The sequence below is a fragment of the Malus sylvestris genome, chromosome 9 (genome assembly GCF_916048215.2).
Source record: "Malus sylvestris chromosome 9, drMalSylv7.2, whole genome shotgun sequence".
NCBI classification, from domain to species: domain Eukaryota; kingdom Viridiplantae; phylum Streptophyta; class Magnoliopsida; order Rosales; family Rosaceae; genus Malus; species Malus sylvestris.
In genome coordinates, this window is record NC_062268.1 from 17,584,298 (window position 1) to 17,606,281 (window position 21,984).

General features: G+C 36.2%; 1 protein-coding gene across 1 annotated transcript; it reads left to right on the forward strand.

Annotated features, from left to right (window-relative positions):
* The first annotated feature begins 2,998 nt into the window (after positions 1-2,998).
* Positions 2,999-12,891, forward strand: LOC126582728 (uncharacterized). The gene is made up of 12 exons (XM_050246902.1): positions 2,999-3,529; positions 4,243-4,469; positions 4,992-5,056; positions 5,597-5,671; positions 6,118-6,464; positions 7,669-7,737; positions 7,818-7,906; positions 8,714-10,876; positions 11,002-11,079; positions 11,212-11,320; positions 12,254-12,304; positions 12,455-12,891. The coding sequence occupies exons 1-12, from the start codon at positions 3,164-3,166 to the stop codon at positions 12,500-12,502; spliced, it is 3,687 nt and encodes a 1,228-aa protein (XP_050102859.1). The 5' UTR covers positions 2,999-3,163; the 3' UTR covers positions 12,503-12,891.
* Positions 12,892-21,984: the final 9,093 nt, after the last annotated feature.

Sequence of the window (21,984 nt, forward strand, 5' to 3'; positions counted from 1 at the left end):
AGAGGGGCTCCTGTTTGTAGCCGTTGGATCAAATTTCAACGATCCAAATTCATTGATTAGTGGGCTCAGTTTATTGGGATTTGGTTTCGGGCAAAGGAACTAGATCCCCTCCGGATCAAAGAAAAATTGAGCCTACTAATCAATGAATCCAGACCGTTGAAATTTGATCCAATGGCTACAATTATTATAACTTTTAGAGGGGCCCCTGTTTGTAGCTGTTGGATCAAATTTCAACGTCCCAAATTCATTGATTAATGGGCTTAGTTTATTGGGATCCAGTTCCTTGGGCAAAATAGAAGTCTGCCATCGAACGTGTGGAATACATTTGTGTTTCCAAGTCGACAACTTGAAGGTAATTTCATAAAAATAATAAACAACTTGGAAGTAACTCCAAAGCTATTGAGGACTTGTTTTTGAAATTGAACCAAAATAACCTACATTATTTTTGAAATTGAACAAAAATAATTCACATTATTTTTGAAACTATAGCAAAATGATACACTATTTCTAAAACTGAACAAAAATAGCCCGCACTATTTCTTAAATTACAGCAACATAAAGCACACTATTTTTGAAAATGAATCAAAATAACCCACACCTATTTTTGGAAGTGAACCAAATAAACATTATTTCTGAAACTACAGCAAAATAACCCACATTATTTCTGAAACTGAACCAAAATAACCACACTATTTCTGGAACTACAATAAAATAACACACATAATTTTTTAAATTGAACCAAAATAATCCACACTATTTCTGGAACTACAGCAAAATAAACCATATTATTTCTAGAACTATAGCAAAATAACCACACTATTTCATAAACTGAACCAAAATAATCCACACTATTTGTGGAAGTGAACAAAATAAACACTATTTCTAAAAATACAACAAAATAAGAACGATGTTGAATGGCAAACACCCAAAACAAATCCAAACAAAAAATCCTTTTCTTTCCCAAAACTCGAAAAAAAAAGAAAATTAATTACCAAATAACTGTTAATGTGCCAAATGTAGAGAGAAAGAGAGATTAATTGGGAAAATTCTATTTCCAGAAAATTGTTGCAAAAATATATATAATTTGAGAATTTAATTAATTAAAAAAGTTGGGAGGAGTTGGAGAGAATTAGAAGCTTCCAGGTGTTGCCACACAAAAAGAAATGGCCTAATTGGATAAGCGGTCTCGTGGTGATAAGGTAATCGGAAAGTAGCCCCCGTGGTAAAAAAATTAAGATTTAAACCCTCGTGGTGTAGTCTGTTAGCAAATTTAGTCCAAAATTAATTTTTCCATTAAATGTCTGTTATATGCAAGGGTAAAAATGTACATTTATACCCTACTGCATTGGCACCCATGTCTTTGAGCTTCTTCATGGTCAGATTCACCAACTGGAACTTACTCAGACATTTCCTCTGGAAAATCCTAACAAACTACCCCTATTCCTAGTGATGCTAACCACCTGCTTAACCCGCCAGCTTTATGAAGCTTCCTCTCAAGATTCATAGCTCTCAGCTTTTGATTCCGTAGCATTCCCTGATTAAGGAAAATACTCGGGCCATATCGTAATTTTCTTGGCTGAATGATGGCTTTTGAGGTTTTAAATACTCCCGGTGTTCTATGAGACTATGAAGAAGAAGACACACATCAATGTACATTTTTACCCTTGCATATAACAGACTTTTAATGAAAAAATTACTTTTGGACTAAATTTGCTAACGGACTACACCACTACCACTGGGACTACTTTTTGATTACCTTATCACCACGGAACCGTTTATCCGATTAGGCCAAAAGAAATAAACAGAAAAGAGACCCTTGTGCAATAAAAACCCAGATCAAATTCCAAAACCTCCTCCCACCACTCCACCTCCATCTCCGTGCGTAAAATTACAAGTTCCATGCTACTTTCTGTCCTACCTAGTGTCAGTTTATTGTAATTCCCCCACCTCTTCCTAGAGCTAATTGAAATGCTTATGGCTGCGAACAAACCCAATGGTACCTTTTACCCAATTGAAAACCGATAAAAAAAAAAGGTGAGTCGCTAGTTAGTTAAGGATAATTATGGAAAAAGAAACATTTTATTGCAGGTTGGGCTTTAATTCGGTCCGTATTTTTAATGTTTGTAGGGCCGGTATATAAATAATTGTGTTTTTAGACCATCTCCAACCCTGGGCTAAAAACCAAATTACCCCCCAAATTACCTCCCAAACACTCTCCAACCCATGCTAAAATTTTAGGCTAAATGCCAAATGCTATTTCTGGGCCAAATACCCCCCAGCTTTCCCCCGGGCTAAATGCGAAATGTTTATCGGAATTTAAATTTTTTTAGATTAAAATGTTCATAAAATTAATTTACAATAATCTACATATTTATTTAAAAAAAATTGATTTAAGAAAAAAATTTAGGCTAATTTCATTCTTTAATAATTCCGGGCTAAAATTTTAGGGTAGAAGGGTTGGAGCAGAAAAGATGTTTCTGGGCTAAAAGCTAAATTTTCAGGGCTAAAAAATTTGTCTTTTAGCCCAAAGGTTGGAGATGGTCTTAGACCATATCCAACCCTGGGCTAAAAGCAAAATTACCCCCCAAATTACCCCCCCCAAACACTCTCCAACCCATGCTAAAATTTTAGGCTAAATGCCAAATGCTATTTCTGGGCCAAATACCCCCCAGCTTTCCCCCCGGGCTAAATGCGAAATGTTTATCGGAATTAAAATTTTTTTAGATTAAAATGTTCATAAAATTAATTTACAATAATCTACATATTTATTTAAAAAAAAATTGATTTAAGAAAAAAATTTAGGCTAATTTCATTTTTTAATAATTCCGGGCTAAAATTTTAGGGTAGAAGGGTTGGAGCAGAAAAGATGTTTCTGGGCTAAAAACTAAATTTTCCGGGCTAAAAAATTTGGTTTTTAGCCCAAGGGTTGGAGATGGTCTTATGGTTGAATCTCAAATCCTTTTAATTAAATAAAAATTTAAGATGATTTTTTATTAAAAAAAAGTTGCCCCAACCCTTTTTCATTAAAACTCCCGAGTTTTTTAAATTCCACTTGGTTCGCTCTGTTTGTGACTCGAAAAATTCACAACAAGAATCCCAATTCCACGCCAATTCCAAATTCCAAATCCAATTCCACGTCCCGTCTTCCCTAAACTTCTCACCAATGTACTCATCCAAGTCCGGCCGAGTTGGCGGCGGCGGCGGCTCAGGCCGCGGACCCGGAGCCGGCAAGCTTGGCCGACCATCCTTCCCTCCACCCCACCGCTCCTCCGCCCACACCACCAGCCGCCTCTCCCTCGGCGGCGGCTCCAATCCCAGAGGCCGCAACTCAGGCCCCCCCACGGCATCTGCCGCCGCCCCGCCGGCCGTGGAAGAGCAGTTCAGTTTAGTCCCCGGCCGCAACCCACTTGCTTTCTCCGTGATCATTCGTATGGCGCCGGACTTGGTCGAAGAAATCAAGCGCGTCGAGGACCAAGGTGGGGCGCCCCGCATCAAGTTTGGTCCGTTGCCTAATAACCCAATGGGCAATGTGAGTTTCTTGTATATGAACTGGGAATTGCTTAAATTTTGCTAATTTTGTTGGGTTTTGGATTTCATATTGTTTGTAGTTTGCTTGTGTGTGTCTCTGGGTTGTGTTTCAATTGTTCATTGCTCAAGTTTTTCAGTATCGTGTCAGTTTTTTTAAATCTTGTTGCTTTATGAAGTTTCATAGAGAAGAAATTTTGGGCATTGCTTAATTTCTTCAATTTTTCATTAGGTTCTGTACATTCTGGTTTGTGGGAATACTATTCATTTTTTTTCATGAGCTTATACTTGGTTTGTGTTCTTCTTAGTTAGTCTTCAATTGGGTTTTGCATAAATCAGTTTTATACTTTTTCGTTTGGGTGTATTGTGGGTTTTTTTTTTTACTTTGAAGTTATTCTTATATTTTTTTCTTGGGAACTTTGAGTTCTCTTGTGGAAGTTGTACATTGGGGTTGGCATTGCTTATATAGGTGAAATGTTGTTCCTTTTTGGGGTTATTTGTTACTCCTATGCAGAATTATTACTTTGAAGTTATTCTTTTGGCAAGGTTGATGTTTTGCAGAGTTTTTGCTTTAGTTTTGTCATGGCCACATAACAAAATTTGAGTGCTTTTAATTCTCTCCATTGGAATATGGAAATTTTGTTAATACTTGTTAATCTAGATGTGGCAATTAATCTTAATGTTTTTATTGCTTTGAATGGTTCAATATTGCTTCAGGTTATTGATCTGGGTGGGAAGGAATTTACATTTACATGGGACAAGGAATTGGGTGACCTCTGTGACATTTATGAAGAGCGTGAAAGTGGTGAAGGCGGAAATGGTTTGCTAGTTGAATCAGGATGTGCATGGCGCAAAATTAATGTGCAGCGTATCTTAGATGAGTCAACCAAGAACCGTGTTAAACAGTGGTCAGAGGAAGCTGAGCGCAAGAATAAATCCCGCAAGTATGTAGTCTGATTGTTACTGTGGAGTTCCTTCGCTTTTTGATTATTCAGTAGTTTTATGCATTTTCATTCTTCAGTTTCTTTTACTTTGGCACTATTAATTTTTTTTAACTGCATCTGCTTTGGTTGCTTCTAGAGGTTGCAATATAGAACACTATTTTTGGTGGTACTTAGGTGCTAATACTATCATTATAACTGCCTTTAACATCCAAAATTCCTCTACACCCATTCCAAATGATAGAACAACTTGTTTTTCATCCATTTCAGAAGATTTTTCCTAGCACATCTTCAAAATCTATCTTCAATTGCCATCATTCTTGTGTAGTTCTGGTTACCAATTAGTTGCGTTTTTTTCTAGAAGTAATTTGATGATTTTAGTTTCATGACTAGTTTTAAGACTTATTTTAGTACAATTATCAGAAGGTTGAAGTCTTTTGTTTTGCAACCGTCAACTGTGTTTTGCCTTTGAGTTGTTCCGACTGGTGTCTTATCCCTTTAATTTGTTTTTGTTCCTGAAAACAGAGCCATTGTGCTAGAACAATGTAAAGCTCCAACAAATCAGTTAAAGCAATATGATACTACAGCAGGTAAGGTTTTCAATCTTAGTTTCATATATTTCCATATTTTTTAATAAACTACAGTCATTTTCTGATTTGAGTAGAAGTTAATAGTTTAGTGCAAAGTAGGAAAACACTGAGCTTGAGATGTGTAGTTAATGTAAATTTTTCCGCTATAGTCTACATTGCCTTATAAGCAAATCAGATTGAACTAGCTATAAATGCAGTGTCATTAGGATTGATAAATTTTTAGCCCCAGTCTAAATTGAAGAACATTCATAAAAATGTTATATATGTTAATGAAAAATTTTTAAATTTTTTTTCTACTGGTTTTGTTTAAATGACTGCTGATCATGTATGTTCAGTTAACTATTATTTATTGGTTTTAATTTGGGAACAGTTATTTGCACTCCAAAAATCTCATTTTGCACTCCTCTCAAGTGTGTTTTTCTTTCTAAATATAGAAAGTTTGGAGTGTCAATAACAATTCCCTTTCATTTTTATGGAAAGATTACAATTGAAGCCACTGAACTACATAACTGATGCATCTGATACCTCACTTATTTCCAGCTAATCAACCATGGAGGAATTTCAAACATAAAATAGAGCCTCCATTTAAGAAGCAGAAAGTTGAACTGCCTCAAGGTGAGTGGAGCCTTGTAAAAGCTTTCGTTTTCTAACCCTTTTTTTTTTCTGTTGGGGTGGTGGTCGGCTGTTTCTTGTGCCTTCATGCACATGATGCTGTGATTCTCTAATGCCATACCTCTACTACCTAAATGATCCACCATTTACACTTATCTTGTGCCACTGTCCGTACAAGAAAAACTATTTCGTCCGAACACCCTAATTCAATCTTCTAGGATTCCTCTTCTACTTCCCCAATTAGCTCATCATAATAAACTTTCGCCGAAAATTTCTCTTACAACTGTCCCTTATATTGAACCTTGTCTCTATCCCCGGCCAAAGTAAACCTTGTAACTATCCCTCTTCCCTCCTTTTCACTATTTTATATTCTTCCAGGCTTACAGCTGTAAAATTGTTTTATTTGAGTTTAAATTTTCATTGAAGAAGTCTATTATTTGAATTTTCAGCTCCCCCTAAAACTACATTTAAAACTGGAACGTCATCAGCAACTACTGCAAAGGGCAGGTACTCATCGTCACCTCTTCCAACTCTACCTGAGCAATCTGGGGCTCTATCATCTCCATTAAAAACTGGAAATAGTTTGAAGAGTCATGCAAGTGCAGAAGATGTTATACCCTTTCAAGTGACTAGAAAAGATAAGCCTGCTCCGAGCTCTGATAAAGAAATCCCAATCAGGAACAGTACTGCACCACGACAAACAGTGGGCAAAGACAATAGTGGAGCTAACCCTACAGATTTGCAGAGTATGTTGATTGTTTTGCTCACGGAGAATTCCAAGGGGATGAGAATAAAGGTATGCACTTAAAAAAATGACATTTAATGTATTTGGTATTGGCCATATCTCTACTTTTAAATCGTCCAATCTTATAAGGTTGTTTTATCTTGATTTATTTTAGACATAATATACTCCAAGTGGACAAATGCCACTGTAAATGATATATTCCCAAAAAGGACATATGACTCATCCCACCACTTCACACAAGATGAGTGGATGAGAATTCTAGCCTGCCTGATGCAGGATATCGATGGGAACCCCCTGGGCTTTGCCACAAAAGCTGCACATACATCACATATTTTTTATGTAGTTGCTGTTCTTAAGTACCTAAAACCCGACTTTATCTCAATAAATGGAAAATAAGTTTTCCCTAAACAGTTCTGAAACCATCAGATATCCATTTCATAAATTTGACTATGATGCCTGCACTGCATGTTTATTTCATTTCAAGCTATAACTAAAACAGTTTTATTCTTATGACAAACAATTATTTCTCAATCTGTTTGAACAAAACCACTTTAAAACCTTTTTTCAGAAAAAAAACCAATACACATCTTCAAACAGATTTCTCAACACTTTGAATCACATGCTTTGTAAATAAAATCTATTGAAGAATATTGTTTCAAAGATCTATTGAAGAATATCCTTTAGAAAACATGCTTCCAACTAGATTCTTTGCCATGCATGAACTATTGTTTTCATGCATAATAATAGATAATCATATCATGAAACTACTATCCAAGAGCGAGTATGAGTTCCCATACTTTATTCCAAACACATTTTTATCAAAGCACGTGGTAGCTATTTTCCTATTTCCAACTGCACAGCCAAATGTTAGTTTCGTACTGCATTTGTTACTGTTTTAGCAGGGGGTACTAAAATCTGATACACTTTTATATTGTCTGATTGTGTTACAGATATTTGTAAAAGGCAAAATGATAGACTAAGTATTGAATTTAAAGGGATCCTTTGAGTGGAGCATAAGAATGAATGCCAGTTGTTGGGGAGGGTGTAAGAATGCAGATAAGAGAGACAGAATTTAAAACTTTTTTCTCCAAGCAAAATTATGTTAAATAGAAATGGGAAGGGAAACAATCAAATAACTTTGGACATTGTGATAGTTCATCTGGAATTCTACAGTATCCAACTGTGTTATAAATTCAGACAATGTCTTGTTTTCTTCTCCTGCTACTTATCTGTCTCAATCTTGCTTTTTTAATAGGATTTAGAGAAAGCTATTGCAGATTCATATCCAAACTCTATAAAGAAAATTGAGCCTATTATTAAGAAGGTAAGTGACGAAAATCCTTGATGCTATTATTTGAATAACATTAAGTGATATTATATCTTCTCATTCAATTTTGACATCAGATTGCTAATTATCAAGCTCCAGGGAGATATGTTTTGAAATCAGGAGTGGAGTTAGAAAGCTCAAAGAAACCTTTGTCTGAAAGTGGAAGGTAATCTAATTCTTTTCCCTAAGGCTTAGTCTGCATGATCAAGTCAATTAGTGGCAAACTTGTTTTCCTGTTATTCTTTGTCTTTTAACTTGTACCGATATTGGTCAAGAAATAGATGACTTGACAAAACCAAAATATCTAAGAAATATAGAAGGAATGAATGTATTCCTGATACACAATAGTATTAAAGTTAATTTGTAGAAATATAGAAGGAAAATGGGCATAGTTTATGCTGTTCATATTCCCTTCGAGCTTGCATAGTATTATTAGAGATGCTCTACGAGTTATCTCCATGAATTGTCACACAGTTTATTTATATCTTGCTTGCATGCTAACTCCAATCATTCAGATTTGAATATCTAAGTTTTATGAATCTGAGTGGTTTTCAATTCTTAATTCGAAAATTGTAGTTAAGGGTTTTGAATTTAATATCCTTATGCGATCTCTTTTTTCCTATTTAAGGATTTTTAGTGCCTTCCAAGTTTTGTACAATTTGTTCGACACATTCTTATCCCAAACTACTTTACCAAGTATCCTTTAGAATATCTCAAAAGTACATTCTTTTTTATTTACTTTGATGGCTTAACCTTTTAACAATAAATATCCGCAGACTATGGTTTTTCTTTATAGTCTATTGTGGTTGTACTTGTATCTTCTTTTGTAAAAACTGATTATCAGTGGATCAAGCAAGGATTTCCTACCATAGATATTGATGCAAGTTACATCACGGTGTATTATATAATCATCACTCTTGTGGAATTATATATCATTCTCTATCTGTCATAATGTGCATTTGTTTATTTTCAGTTCTCCCGAGGAGAAACTTCACCAGGAACCTGCTCCTGATGGTAATCGTGATCAAATGCCTGTTCAAGCACCACACCTTGAGGAGAAAGTTTCTCCTAATGGGTTGGAGGAGCAGGTTCACGAACGATTGAATGCTACAGTTGGTCAGGATTCAAGTGTATTGATTAAAATTGATAACCAACAGCATTCCCTTGATTTGTTTGGTGAAAAAAGGGGCTCCGACAATAATGAAGCGCTAGTAGGAAGCTCTAGCGATACTGGGAGTGACAGTGACAGTGATAGTGACAGTAGCGATACCGGAAGTGACAGTGGCAGTCATAGCAGAAGCAAAAGTAAAAGTCCAGCACGAAATGGGAGTGGGAGTAGTGATAGTGAAAGTGATGCATCTTCTAATAGCAAGGAAGGTTTTGATGAGGATGTGGATATTATGGCAAGTGACGATGACAAAGAACTGAAGCATCAATTGCAAGACTCTGAACCAGGGTTTTCTACTTTGCCCGTCCCATGGAGAACTCTTGATGGCAAACCTGTGCAGAGTGGGAATGATGAGAAGCAAGATGATCATGAAGTTGACGCAGTTGAGATTGAAAAACAGTTGCTTGATGCCGATCAGGTTACTGAATTGGCTCCAGTTAGTAACTCTAATCATAATAAAAGTGAACCTCGAGAAGAAACAAAACCCTTTTCACCTGAGCATGGTGAGCTGCAAGACCACCAAAGTTTGGTAGATCCTTTGTATGGAGGGGAGAGTACAGCCAAGGATGACTTTAGGTATGAGCAGTCTGACAGCTCTGAGAGGATATCTAAAGGTACATCCAAAATGGCATCTGGGATAAAGCACTCTGATGAGAAATCTGAACGTAAAAATAGATTAAAAACAGACGTATCACAGCAACCTTCTCACAGTTTGTCTCCTGATAGACTTTTTGAAGGCTCTCATAAGGACCCTGTCTCTCAAACGATTAGTAGAGATGACAGGGATGGGAATATTGAATCTGGATCCCTAAAGGCTTGCAACCAAGCATTTTCTGGCAGATATACTTCAGAGTTTAAACAATCAAGTCGGAAGTCTTTTGATCATAATTTACAGACAAAAGTTCCTGATTCAGCAGAAAGACCAGATAGATATGCTGATAACTTAGGGCATGGCGGGAAGTACTCTGAAAAGAGCTCTCAAATGCATGAAGGTTTCCTCCTGCAAAAAGATAAACTTCATAGAGATACTCAAAATGAGGATGGTTATGCTAATGAGAGAAAGGTTCCAAGAAATTCGAAGGAAGGTGGTACCCGAGGCAAACAGTCAGTGCCCTTGGATCCTCATTACCAGAAAGACGGTGATGTGGCTGGAAAGATGAAGGGGAATGCACAAGTTTCCAGCCTGTTACTGGGGAGTTCACCAAAGGATAACAGCAGAAATGGTGCAGACACATCCCCTGTTGTTCATGGCAGAGGCAGTAAACTCCAAAGAGAGTTTTCAGACTTGGAGTTGGGCGAACTTCGTGAGCCCTTGCTTGAGGAAACGACAGTTAAGAAGCAATTTGAGAGGAAAAGTTCTTTTAAGCAGTCAGATAACAAAACAAGCACTTCAGAGAACAGGGTTTCTGAATTCAGTAAAGTGCAACCTGCAGGAAAGGCAAATTTTGATTTGGGAAGGCCATCCCCTCCAGATAAGCTTCCAAGTAATCAGGAAGGCTTGAATAAAAAGAGGAACTATGAAGATCGCATTGAGGATTTAACAAGGTCGCAACAGAGAGCTGTGCAGTCTCAGTCGCAACACCCATCACGAGTAGATCATCCTGATGTGGGGCGTTCGTTTAGCAAAACAGTGGATCTTACTAGTAAATCTCGACAGAATGAAGCTGGAGGCAGACAAGCAATTGGTGTGGCTGGACATGGAGAAAGCAATAAAAAAGCAACCTCAAGTGCTCCTCAGCAGCTTGACTCAAAGCGAAGGCTAGTTTCCCACCCCATACAAGAAAGTAAAAGAGATGCATTCAATATAATGGTGGATTCAACTGAGGTACCAAAGAAATCAATGGTGGCAGAGGGCATTGACAGTGATAGAAAAAAGAGGGATTCTTCTTCAGATGAGAATAGTTGTTCTTATTCTAAGTATGAGAAAAATAAGCCCGAGTTCAAGGGACCAATAAAAGATTTCTCTCAGTAAGTGAACATATTAAAGCTTTTACAATAGTGAAAACCATCAAACCAGGTTTTGGGTGTGTTGTATTTAATCCTGGTTTTTGACATCTGATTTACTTTATACATTTTTCCTTTTCTTATCTTAGGTACAAAGAGTATGTGCAAGAATATCGTGATAAGTATGATAGCTATTGCTCGTTGAACAAGACCCTAGAGAGTTACAGGTCATTTGAAGATTCCTTTCACTTCTTTTAAGGCAATATTGTTTTTTTTTATTTTAGTACTTGTTTGATTAATTGCTTTCTATTTTTTTTATCCAAAATTGTGTCAAAACAATTTATTTGTGCTCAATGTAGAAATGAGTTTGAAAAGCTAGGAAAGGACCTTGATTATGCTACTAAAGGCACAGAGAAATATGAAAACATCCTGAGGCAGCTGAAGGATTCATATCGTCAATGTGGAACGGTATGCTCTGTTCTTGATTTTCTATGAAGTGTGTAGATGATTGAACTGTGAAGTAATTCAGCAAGACATTGTATGTGAAGTAATTCAGCAAGACATTCTCACTGTTTTCTTGGTCAGATGCATTTTGATTATGTATCAGTTGTACATACTTCTGTTTTCATGATTCCCTTATAACTTAACAAATCAATTGTTGTTTGCTACCCAGCCATGGTGGATAGGGTTTGCCCTGTGGGCTTAGGGCCAAACTTAGCCGCCACCCTCCACAAGGACCACAACGAATCACTTTAATGCATTGCTTAGTATGATAGACTTATTGGCTTCCGATTTGGCTTGATACATATAACAGTGAAAATTTAATAGATGAACGCACCTTTTAACTTCATCCGCATGGCATATGTGAATTCCAGGAGTTTGCTGATGTTGAAGATGCTTAATGAGGCTGAGCCAATAAGATCATATTATAAATATACACTTGCATATGTCTTGGTGGAGTCCAATTATTTACACGTGCTTGCTAACATGTAGAAACTTTAAATTCATTCTTGAATTTGTAGACGTTTTGAAGTTCGGGTACCCAGCTCACCAGATAAGCTCAGTAGTGCATGTGTTTGGATTAATCCTGTATTTGATGAATAAGGAAAAATTTGAGACAAATACTATGATCATATATGAATAGCTAACATCGTGTTGCTAGTGATGTGGTGTTGGTAACTATTATTTTAAACAGAAAATTTAGGTGCTTAAATTATGTGTATTTCTGTTTTGTTTTTCTGGAGTATTTACAATACATAAAGTGTAAAGTGCTTCAGAATCATTCTTGATTTTGTTACCGATAACTTTAAACTTAACTCTTACGGTTTAATTTTTATTTGTCAAATAACTAATATGATGTTGAGCTTTTTGGTTTGACTCAAGTAATATTGTTGCTTGCAGAGACATAAGAGGCTGAAAAGAATATTTATGGTACTTCATGAAGAATTGAAGGTGATTCATTCTATCCTCGTCAACCACCATCTTTGAATTAATGCCGTTATGTGTTGGAGTTAGTCATAGGAATTATCTACTTTGCAATTATCATTTGAGTTTTAAATTTTTTGTAGTGAGTGTTGTGAATATTTTCGCGTCTTTCTGCAGCACCTTAAGCAAAGGATTAAGGACTTTGCAGTCTCATACATGGACTGAAAGAGGGAATCTCATCCTCGTCATTCACTATAATTGAAACCTCTTCCTTCAGGCCCGAGGGTGTGACTAGGAAGTTATATGTTGAAAACAGCACAACAGAGTCCTCTCTCTCTGAAGATGAAGGCTCATGTCACAATGAGAGAGCATCCGCAGTTTTGCCGTGCCCGCCCAGTTTACCCGTAAATAGCATTTAACTCGTATGTACATTAGTTTTGTATTCAGGTCAGGCCTTTTGTTCTTGTTTTGCCTGACCAGTTCAGCCTATTCAGTTTATTCGGGCTTCTTGATATTGTGCTCTTTGTGCATATAGTTGTATATCATAACACAGAGGGTAGGAAGAACTCAAAGAGTTGATCAAATAAGACTAAATCATTGATACGATTCATGCAGATATTGCCTTCTGTGAAACTCACCTTTTGTGGAGGGTGAGATTCAAATTCTGTTATTCATTGAGATTGGCTCCCTTGGCTATATATAGCGGAGGGAGTTCTGAATCTGGGACGCACGGGTAGATACTCAACGTCTTATCCATCAAGATATTGGATCACGCGCAAACGGTTTATTTTTTTTCTTCCGTAATTTATTTTAGCTTTTCATACAATGATTTTCTCACACTGTTTTTCTCCTTCTACACTCTTGTTTATTTATGTTCTTTAGTGATTTATTCAAGGGAAAAAAACTTTATAAAAAGATGTGTAGGGAGAAAAAAGAGACGTGAAAACCACTTTCCGAAGATTAATGATGTTAATATCGGTTTAAACGCTACACTTTTGTATTCACTATTTACCAACCCACTAGTTGTACTTCTTTTTTATCCAACGATATTTTACTCTGGCAGCGTATGATAAAGCCCCATAATGTGAGTTGCACCCTTCCTTACTTTGTTAGCTCCACATAAAGAGTTGCATTAAAGTTTGCAACTTAACTTTTTACATTTTTGTAATACGATATTTTAAACTACTCTAATTCACTGAAGGGTATTAGAAGTTGAATATAAGAAGGTTCGGTGTGAATATTGCCTTGACCAACTAGTCCGGTCCTATTTTTTTCACATTAAGAAAGCTAACCCAATTGAGAATTCAAGGTAACCCATTTCACCTTAATGAGCAAAGCTTTTCTGAACATAGCATATCCATACAAACTTTTCTTAGGCCTTTTTCAATTACATTCCCAAAACTAATTTAGATCATCTCCTCCTAGAATGCTACTCAAAATTTCACTCCAACATGACTTTATATGATTTTTCATCTACCTTGGCTGAACTGGTGCTTTGTTGAGCCTTATAGAGCTCTTACCAGAAAGTTTATTCACGGCAAGAATTTAACGCTTTTTGACATCATTTTGTGACTATACACAATTCAACTTTTGTTTGGGCTGAATGTATTAACTAGTTTTGTTTGTAAAGGGTTATGTTTTATTTTCTTTGCTACTTTTTTCTTTGATTTATTAAGTTGTTTTGGTTGTCCTAAAAAAGAATAGAAAAATAAAAGAAGAAATTATTTAGTGGAGCTTCTTCCACATAAAAACATAAAGTTAACATATTTGCAGTTTCCAGAGACATAAACATTATTGCTCTTTGAGAATAATAAATATGTGAAATTCACCTCCGATGTATAATTAACAGTCTCCCCGCACCCAAAAATATAAATAGGGAAGATTTTACGGTACCTTATTAAAAAAAAAAAGGTATCGGTGGTATTTAATTTAATAAAAATTACATTTTAAAGTCACATAATTATGATAAGGTTCGAGTTAATAATAAGAGTGACGTGATTATTTCAATAGCAAGGTTAATAGCCACATTGTGTACGTTGTGTTATATTATCAAGGTAGGTGTTAAATAGAGACGAACTTTATGAACTTACATATCATCGTAAACATACATGATCCTGAGTCAGACGTACAATAAGCCTAGTATAGGCATAGGCCCAATTCCAATCACTCATCTTAAACTAAGTTTAACATCTTATTTTATAAATAAAAAAAATCAATAACTCTTAAAATTAAAATATAAAGTCTGATTTAGTTTTATCAAAAAATATTCTCTCACGTTGTCCAAGCAAAGAATAATAAACTTTGAGTTTTTCCTCCTCTCCTGTTTTTTTCTTTGAACAAATATGATATATTAACTATACTAAGGGGTGGGAGAGTAGGCTAAACTTTACAATGGAGTAGCAATAATGTTGTTCAAATTTGTCTTTGGAGAGAATCGATCTTAAGACCTATCACTTACAAGTGAAAAGAATACCACTATACCATAGTACTATGATGCCCATAAGGCACATTAGGCACATACAGCTGAACATGTTGGTTATGAGGCCTCTGTGCCCCATGAATCACATGACCCTGAATTGGTGACTCACTGCCTGGTGGAAGAGCATCATCACATTGTTCACCTTCATCCTCATTAGCATTGGCATTCACTTTTTCCCCTTGTTTTTCTTCTTATTACCCCCATTGCCACTACCACCACTAGCTTTAGCTGGTGCACCACCACCTTCATTGGATTTGTCCATACTACCACCGTCCACCTTCTTACTAGTGCTACCACCTTCGTTATTGTTCTTTTTAGCAAAGTCCTAAACTTGAATAACTTCAACTTTAACTGTCTTTTTCTCATTATCACCACTAGCAACACCAACACCATGGTTGCTTTCCTCAGAGCTTTCATCCTATCTTTAATATTTTTATTAATTACTCTCTCTATTGACTTGATATTGGAATGCTAATTTAAACATGAAAAAAAGCATTTAGCACCTCAAAAAATCTAATTTGCTCACAATTCCAAGCATATATTCTACTATCTTATAAATATTGTTTTTTAACATTTATGTGAGGCCCCTCCTTACGTAAAATCTTTACTCCACCACTGACAAAGTTTAAAGTAGGGTTGGGCAATTAAGAAAAAAAAAAACCAACTAACCCTACCAAACCGCACCGTCGGTTTGTTTGTTTTTTTTTTGTTTTTTTTTGTTTTTTTTCCGGTGAGTAAACTTGAACCGCACCGACTAAGGTTGGTTTGACGAGCGGTTCCTATATTCTTGGACATCGGTTAACCGAACCGACCCGCGTGTTTGCTTTTATTTGTTTTAATCATAATAGATATACCATGTACCCACCACAGCAAAACAAAACGTGGTAGTTTTGCTAACTTTTGTGCAAAGCTTATGCTTTTGTGTTTACATAATTATTACATGGGTAGATTGTTGGAGTGTAGGAAGTGCTGGGAAAGTTACTTGAGGCTTGGAAGTATGGAACTTTTGGAACTTTTTGATCTTTTAGAAGTTTTGGGACTTCAATTCTTATATGTATATGTATTAATTAGTCTCTATTTTGACTTGATATTGGAATGCTAATTTAAACATGAAAAAAAGCATTTAGCACCTCAAAAAATCTAATTTGCTCACAATTCCAAGCATATATTCTACTATCTTATAAATATTGTTTTTTAACATTTATGTGAGGCCCCTCCTTACGTAAAATCTTTACTCCACCACTGACAAAGTTTAAAGTAGGGTTGGGCAATTAAGAAAAAAAACCCAACTAAACCTACCAAACCGCACCGTCGGTTTGTTTGTTTTTTTTCCGGTGAGTAAACTTGAACCGCACCGACTAAGGTTGGTTTGACAAGCGGTTCCTATATTCTTGGACATCGGTTAACCGAACCGACCCGTGTATTTGCTTTTATTTGTTTTAATCATAATAGATATACAATGTACCCACCACAGCAAAACAAAACGTGGTAGTTTTGCTAACTTTTGTGCAAAGCTTATGCTTTTGTGTTTACATAATTATTACATGGGTAGATTGTTGGAGTGTAGGAAGTGCTGGGAAAGTTACTTGAGGCTTGGAAGTATGGAACTTTTGGAACTTTTTGATCTTTTAGAAGTTTTGGGACTTCAATTCTTATATGTATATGTATTAATTACTTTCTATATTGACTTGATATTGGAATGCTAATTTAAACATGAAAAAAAGCATTTAGCACCTCAAAAAATCTAATTTGCTCACAATTCCAAGCATATATTCTACTATCTTATAAATATTGTTTTTTAACATTTATGTGAGGCCTCTCCTCACGTAAAATCTTTACTCCACCATTGACAAAGTTTAAGGTAGGGTTGGGCAATTAACAAAAAAAAAACCAACTAAACCTACCAAACCGCACCGACGGTTTGTTTGTTTTTTTTTTGTTTTGTTTTGTTTTGTTTTTTTTTTTTCCAGTGAGTAAACTTGAACCGCACCGACTAAGGTTGGTTCGACGAGCGGTTCCTATATTCTTGGACATCGGTTAACCGAACCGATCCGCGTGTTTTCTTTTATTTGTTTTAATCATAATAGATATACCATGTACCCACCATAGCAAAACAAAACGTGATAGTTTTGCTAACTTTTGTGCAAAGCTTATGCTTTTGTGTTTACATAATTATTACATGGGTAGATTGTTGGAGTGTAGGAAGTGCTGGGAAAGTTACTTGAGGCTTGGAAGTATGGAACTTTAGGAACTTTTTGATCTTTTAGAAGTTTTGGGACTTCAATTCTTAATTATTTATATGTAATGCTTTCTCCAGTAGAACTTTTGAACTTTAAGAATGCCTTAATGTCATATTTAAGTATCTATATGTAATGCCTTCTCCAATAGATCTTTTGGACTTTGGAACTTTTGGATTGTAATATTTTGAAAAATTGGAGCTTTGATGAATTTCTTTTTTGTAACTTTAAGAATGTTTGAATGTTAAACTTTGAATTTAACTAGTGTTCACACAAACCGAAAACAGACTCAAACCAACCTGCCATTATCGGTTAATCGACATGATCGGTTTTAGATTTGGCTTGATCGGTTTCGATTTGCAATTTTGGCTCCATCGACTAGGTCGGTTTGGTTTCGATTTTGGCCCAAAACCGACCTAACCCAACCTGCACCCACCCCTAGTTTGAAGGATAAATTAGGTTCTCATCTCTTTTTTTTTCTTCTCATTAATTGAAACCTTATTCCTTTTACATTTTTTATCATGGTCCCTTGACTTTTCTCCATAACACTATTTAGATATTAAATTATTTACATGTCATTATATTGTGAATTTTAAAAATAAAAAACTTATTAATCATTTTAAAATATATATTTTTAGTATTTTTTTCCATTTATAAAATTTAAAAAATATGTATTATTTATAAATGTTAATATTTTTTTAATTTATACCAATATGCTTTTTAGTTTTGGTTTGTACACATAATTTTGAATTTTAATATGTACCCATAATTTTTTAATTTTAATATGTACCCATATTTTTTTTATGAATGTACCCATGCTGATTATATGTATTTGGTTTATGTTTAAAATATATCAATAGTTATTTCTTAAACTATATTAATAATTACGTGGGCACAGTAAGTTTTTGCTAGAATTATGTGAAGAACAATATTACTCTATTATTTATTTTTAAAGTTATTGTTATATTGTTAAAATATTATTTGAATTTGTTTAAATTTCATAATTTGTGGATATTGAATGCATAAATGACACACCCTGACCGAGATTGAGGCATGCTAGCCTTCACGTGAGGGTGACGTAGCCATATGCCCTGTGCAGAAGCACTAACAATAATGGAGAATACGAATAAATAAGAATCAACTCAAAAGAGTACTAGCTAAGATAAGTGTTAGGGTAAGAGTGAAAATACAATCAGAGCGTAAGTAGCCTAAGTTCAGTCCATAAAACAAGTATTAAACAAACGACACCCAAAGATGTCATACATTGTGATAGTCTATTAGAACCTCCGTTCAATCCTCGTGAACCACCAACGAACAAGCTTACCTAAAACCTGGAGGGTTGCAAAACAGAAAGTGTGAGTGGGCAAAAACAAAGCTTTTCAAAACCATTTCATTTATCAAATGCTCTAACCCTTCATCGTAAAACATGTATAATTTTCCCAGAAATGTAATAAAATATTTATATATATATATATATATTTTATTACATTTCTCAAATCATGCTTCACATATCCATATTCATAAGTATACTATGCCAAATATATAACAGAATGAGTAACTCAAGTGAAAATAAGTTCATGGAAAACATCATATTAGCCGGAACCCCTGCAGAGGTCTGTACATCTTAATTCATAGCTCATTGAACAAATCTAGCCGGAGTCACCGAAGGTGACCTGTACGGCACTACATCTGCACACGAGTTGGAACCATCTGTAGTAGTCTGCACTACAAGACGAGTGTAATACAGTTATGCTCAATGCTACGCTCTCATGATAGCTGTGCGATAAATTGCTAATCACCTACGAGTCGGAACCACCTATAGTAGTCTGAACGACAAGACTGTGCACCTAAATTGGATCCAATGTGAGCATATGCTGCGGGAGGTGACATTCTATACAGGCATGTTGTCACAACCCTTCCCGGAAATGTACATTATTTTGTTATCGTTGATGTGAAAATACTAAAATGCCCTCGAACGTTTGTGGCATCGTGGGACTAAGTGTGGTTGTGGTTAAGGACCAATGTATTAAGTCCCTACTAATTTGGACCCAATTGGAAGTAAGAAAATTTTTGGTTGTGATTGGTGTACACTTTGGAACCACACACTCACATCCATACCCTTTCTCTCTCCTCTCTCCCGTACTCTCTCTTAGACTCACTCTTTCTTTCTTCCCTCTCCTCCGTACGAACAAGGTCGAACCAAGCCAAATCATCACGGATCGAAGAAGAAGTTGGTACCATTGTGTTCGTGAGGACCATACGAGTACAAAGGTACCCATTTCAGGTAAGAACTCGTTTGATTTCACGTTGAAAACTCAAGCTCCGAGTTGAGCACTATTCATGAACTTTCGAATGGTTGTATTTTAGGACAATCCAAGCTCATAGCGAGCTTAGTGAGGTCCCAAGGTAGCTTAGAGTGCTTCATTTGAAGGTTTTGGACGTCGGGATCACGAGGTTCGAAGGTGGCCGGTTTTGGTGAGATTTTTCCGACGTGTTTTCGAAGGATTTGAGGCTCCAAAGAGGTATAACCTTCTTCAAATTTGTGACATTTGGGTGAATATTTCATAGAAAATGGTGCAAAAATGAGAGAGAAATGGGCAGTTGCAGGTCTGCCCAGAATCCAGCGCCGGTGGCACTATTCCGGCGTCTGGAGGTTGAAGGTGATGCGCGTGAGGGCGTGTGAGCTATAGGAAAATTTTTCTAAAAATATCACGATGTTCATGAGGTTGTGTAGGTCGCGTTGGTATATTTAAATACCAAAATTAAGCAATGTATGAGAAGTTATTAGCTGGTTTTGTATATGTGCTTTAAAATAACATTTTTATAGTTAATTCGCATATAGGTGAGACTTATCCAGAGGACGAGCATATCCACGGGCGACTTGGGGGCTACGACCCTTCGACATTCTAGTGAGTGGGCTTTTTTTTCTTCAGTATATACTTATATACTTGATATATTTCCTAGAAATGCATTTTTAAGGAAAGTATGCTTAGAAATAATATGCCAAATGCTTCTATATTTTGAAAATGCATTGCATGGTTGCATATATATATGAATATGGTGTTGTGGAGGCACAGGTGAGTTCAGGTATGTTATGTTTGGTTGTGTGAATCATCGATGATGTGATATGTGATTAAGTAATGTTGAGCTCAAAAGCTGCACCTAGGGTGATTGTGAATTAGCCAGAGATATGAATTACAGGCCTGTTTATTTACGTCACCTCCCGCACTATATGCTTATATTGGATCCAACTTAAGTGCACAGTCTTGTCATACAGACCTTATTCATGGTTCCGACTCGTAGGTGACTAGCAATTTATCGCCCGACTATTATGAGAGAATAGAGTTGAGAATAATTATATTACACCCAACCTTGTCGTACAGACCCTGTCTAGGTGTTCCGACTTATGTGCAGTACATTGCCGTATAGGTCATAGTAGTGACTCCCGCTAGATTGAGTTTGAGCTATGAATTCAGCCGTACAGACTACCACAGAAGTTCCGGCTAACATATCATATTTCTCTGAAATTATTATTACCTGGATTGTTTACTTTGTTACATTTTGGCATGGCATACATATGAATATGATTATGTGAAGCATGAACTGAATTGATATAATTTCAGATATATATATGTATATGCTTATATTTTGATTCTGGGAAAATAATACATGTTTTACAGCGAGGGGTTAGTATGTTGATATATGAAATGATTTTGTAAAACATTTGTTTTTGCCCACTCACATTTTCTGTTTTGCGCCCCTCCAGGTTCTAAGTAAGCTTGCTGTTGGTGGCTCGGGATCGTCGGCAATTCTGACCTATTGAATAATTGTAGGACATTTCTGGTACTGTGTAACTAGTACTTGTCCTACTAAACTGCACCTAGACTTTTTGTACTCTGATTAGGAGTGTTTACGGTTGTAACTAACTCCTATCACTCCCTGCTAGTAGTGCACTATATTAATGTGATTTTTTAATTATTCGTATATTTGCTACCTTTATCGGTTCCGCACTGTGCACATGGCTACGTCACTCTCACCGCCTTGACCTCGGTCGGGGTGTGTCACCTGTGCCATATCTCTGGCTAAATCACTAACACGGGGGTGCAGGTTCATGAGCTCAAGGTTTGTCAATTAATCACCACCGTTATTCACATTCACAATTCATAAACTCACTTAGGACTTACCTGAGCGTCCACAACACCACAATTATACACACACACACACACACACACACACACACACACACATATACATATATACTGAAAACCAAAAGCCCACTCACTGATATGTCAAAGGGTCGTAGCCCCCAAGTCGCCCTTGACTGCGCTTGTCCTCGGGATAGGTCTCCCCTATATGCGAAACAACTATAAATACATTAATTTACCCCACACCAACCAAAAACAAAAGAAAACTTAGTCCTAATTGGGTCCAAACAATTAGGACTTAAGATAATTGGCCCATTTCACACACTCACAATCTAACACTCAAGGGAAAAATCGACATTTCACGCCATCGATAAAAATAATTCTGGATGGGTTGTCACAATCTACCCCCTTAAGAAAATTTCGTCCTCGAAATTTATACACAACAATACATCCACTAGTAACCATAAAACAATCGTGGATACATCTCTCTCATCCGATCTTTGTCTCCCAGGTAGCATCTTCCACTGAATGATTTCTCCACAGAACTTTCACCAGGTGCATGGTTTTATTTCTCAAAATTTTATCTTTCCAATCCAAAATAGTCACTGGCTCCTCATCGTAAGTCAAATCCGGATTAATTTCCAATGGTTGAGGAGGTATCACATGCGAAGAATCTAAGACATAATGTCGAAACATAGAAACATGAAACACATCATGCACTTTAGACAATTCTGGAGGCAATTCAAGCCTGTAAGCAACTTCACCGACTCGCTCGGTGATTCGATACGGTCTGATGTACCTAGGACTTAGCTTACCTTTCTTCCCGAACCGTACAATACCTCTCCA

Excerpts from the sequence above, each read along its gene's own strand:
- LOC126582728 (XM_050246902.1), top strand. The coding sequence starts at position 3,164 with ATGTACTCATCCAAGTCCGGCCGAGTTGGCGGCGGCGGCGGCTCAGGC. Across the intron at positions 4,470-4,991 it reads CGCAAGAATAAATCCCGCAA|AGCCATTGTGCTAGAACAAT; the intron begins GTATGTAGTCTG and ends TCCTGAAAACAG. Across the intron at positions 11,321-12,253 it reads CATATCGTCAATGTGGAACG|AGACATAAGAGGCTGAAAAG; the intron begins GTATGCTCTGTT and ends TGTTGCTTGCAG.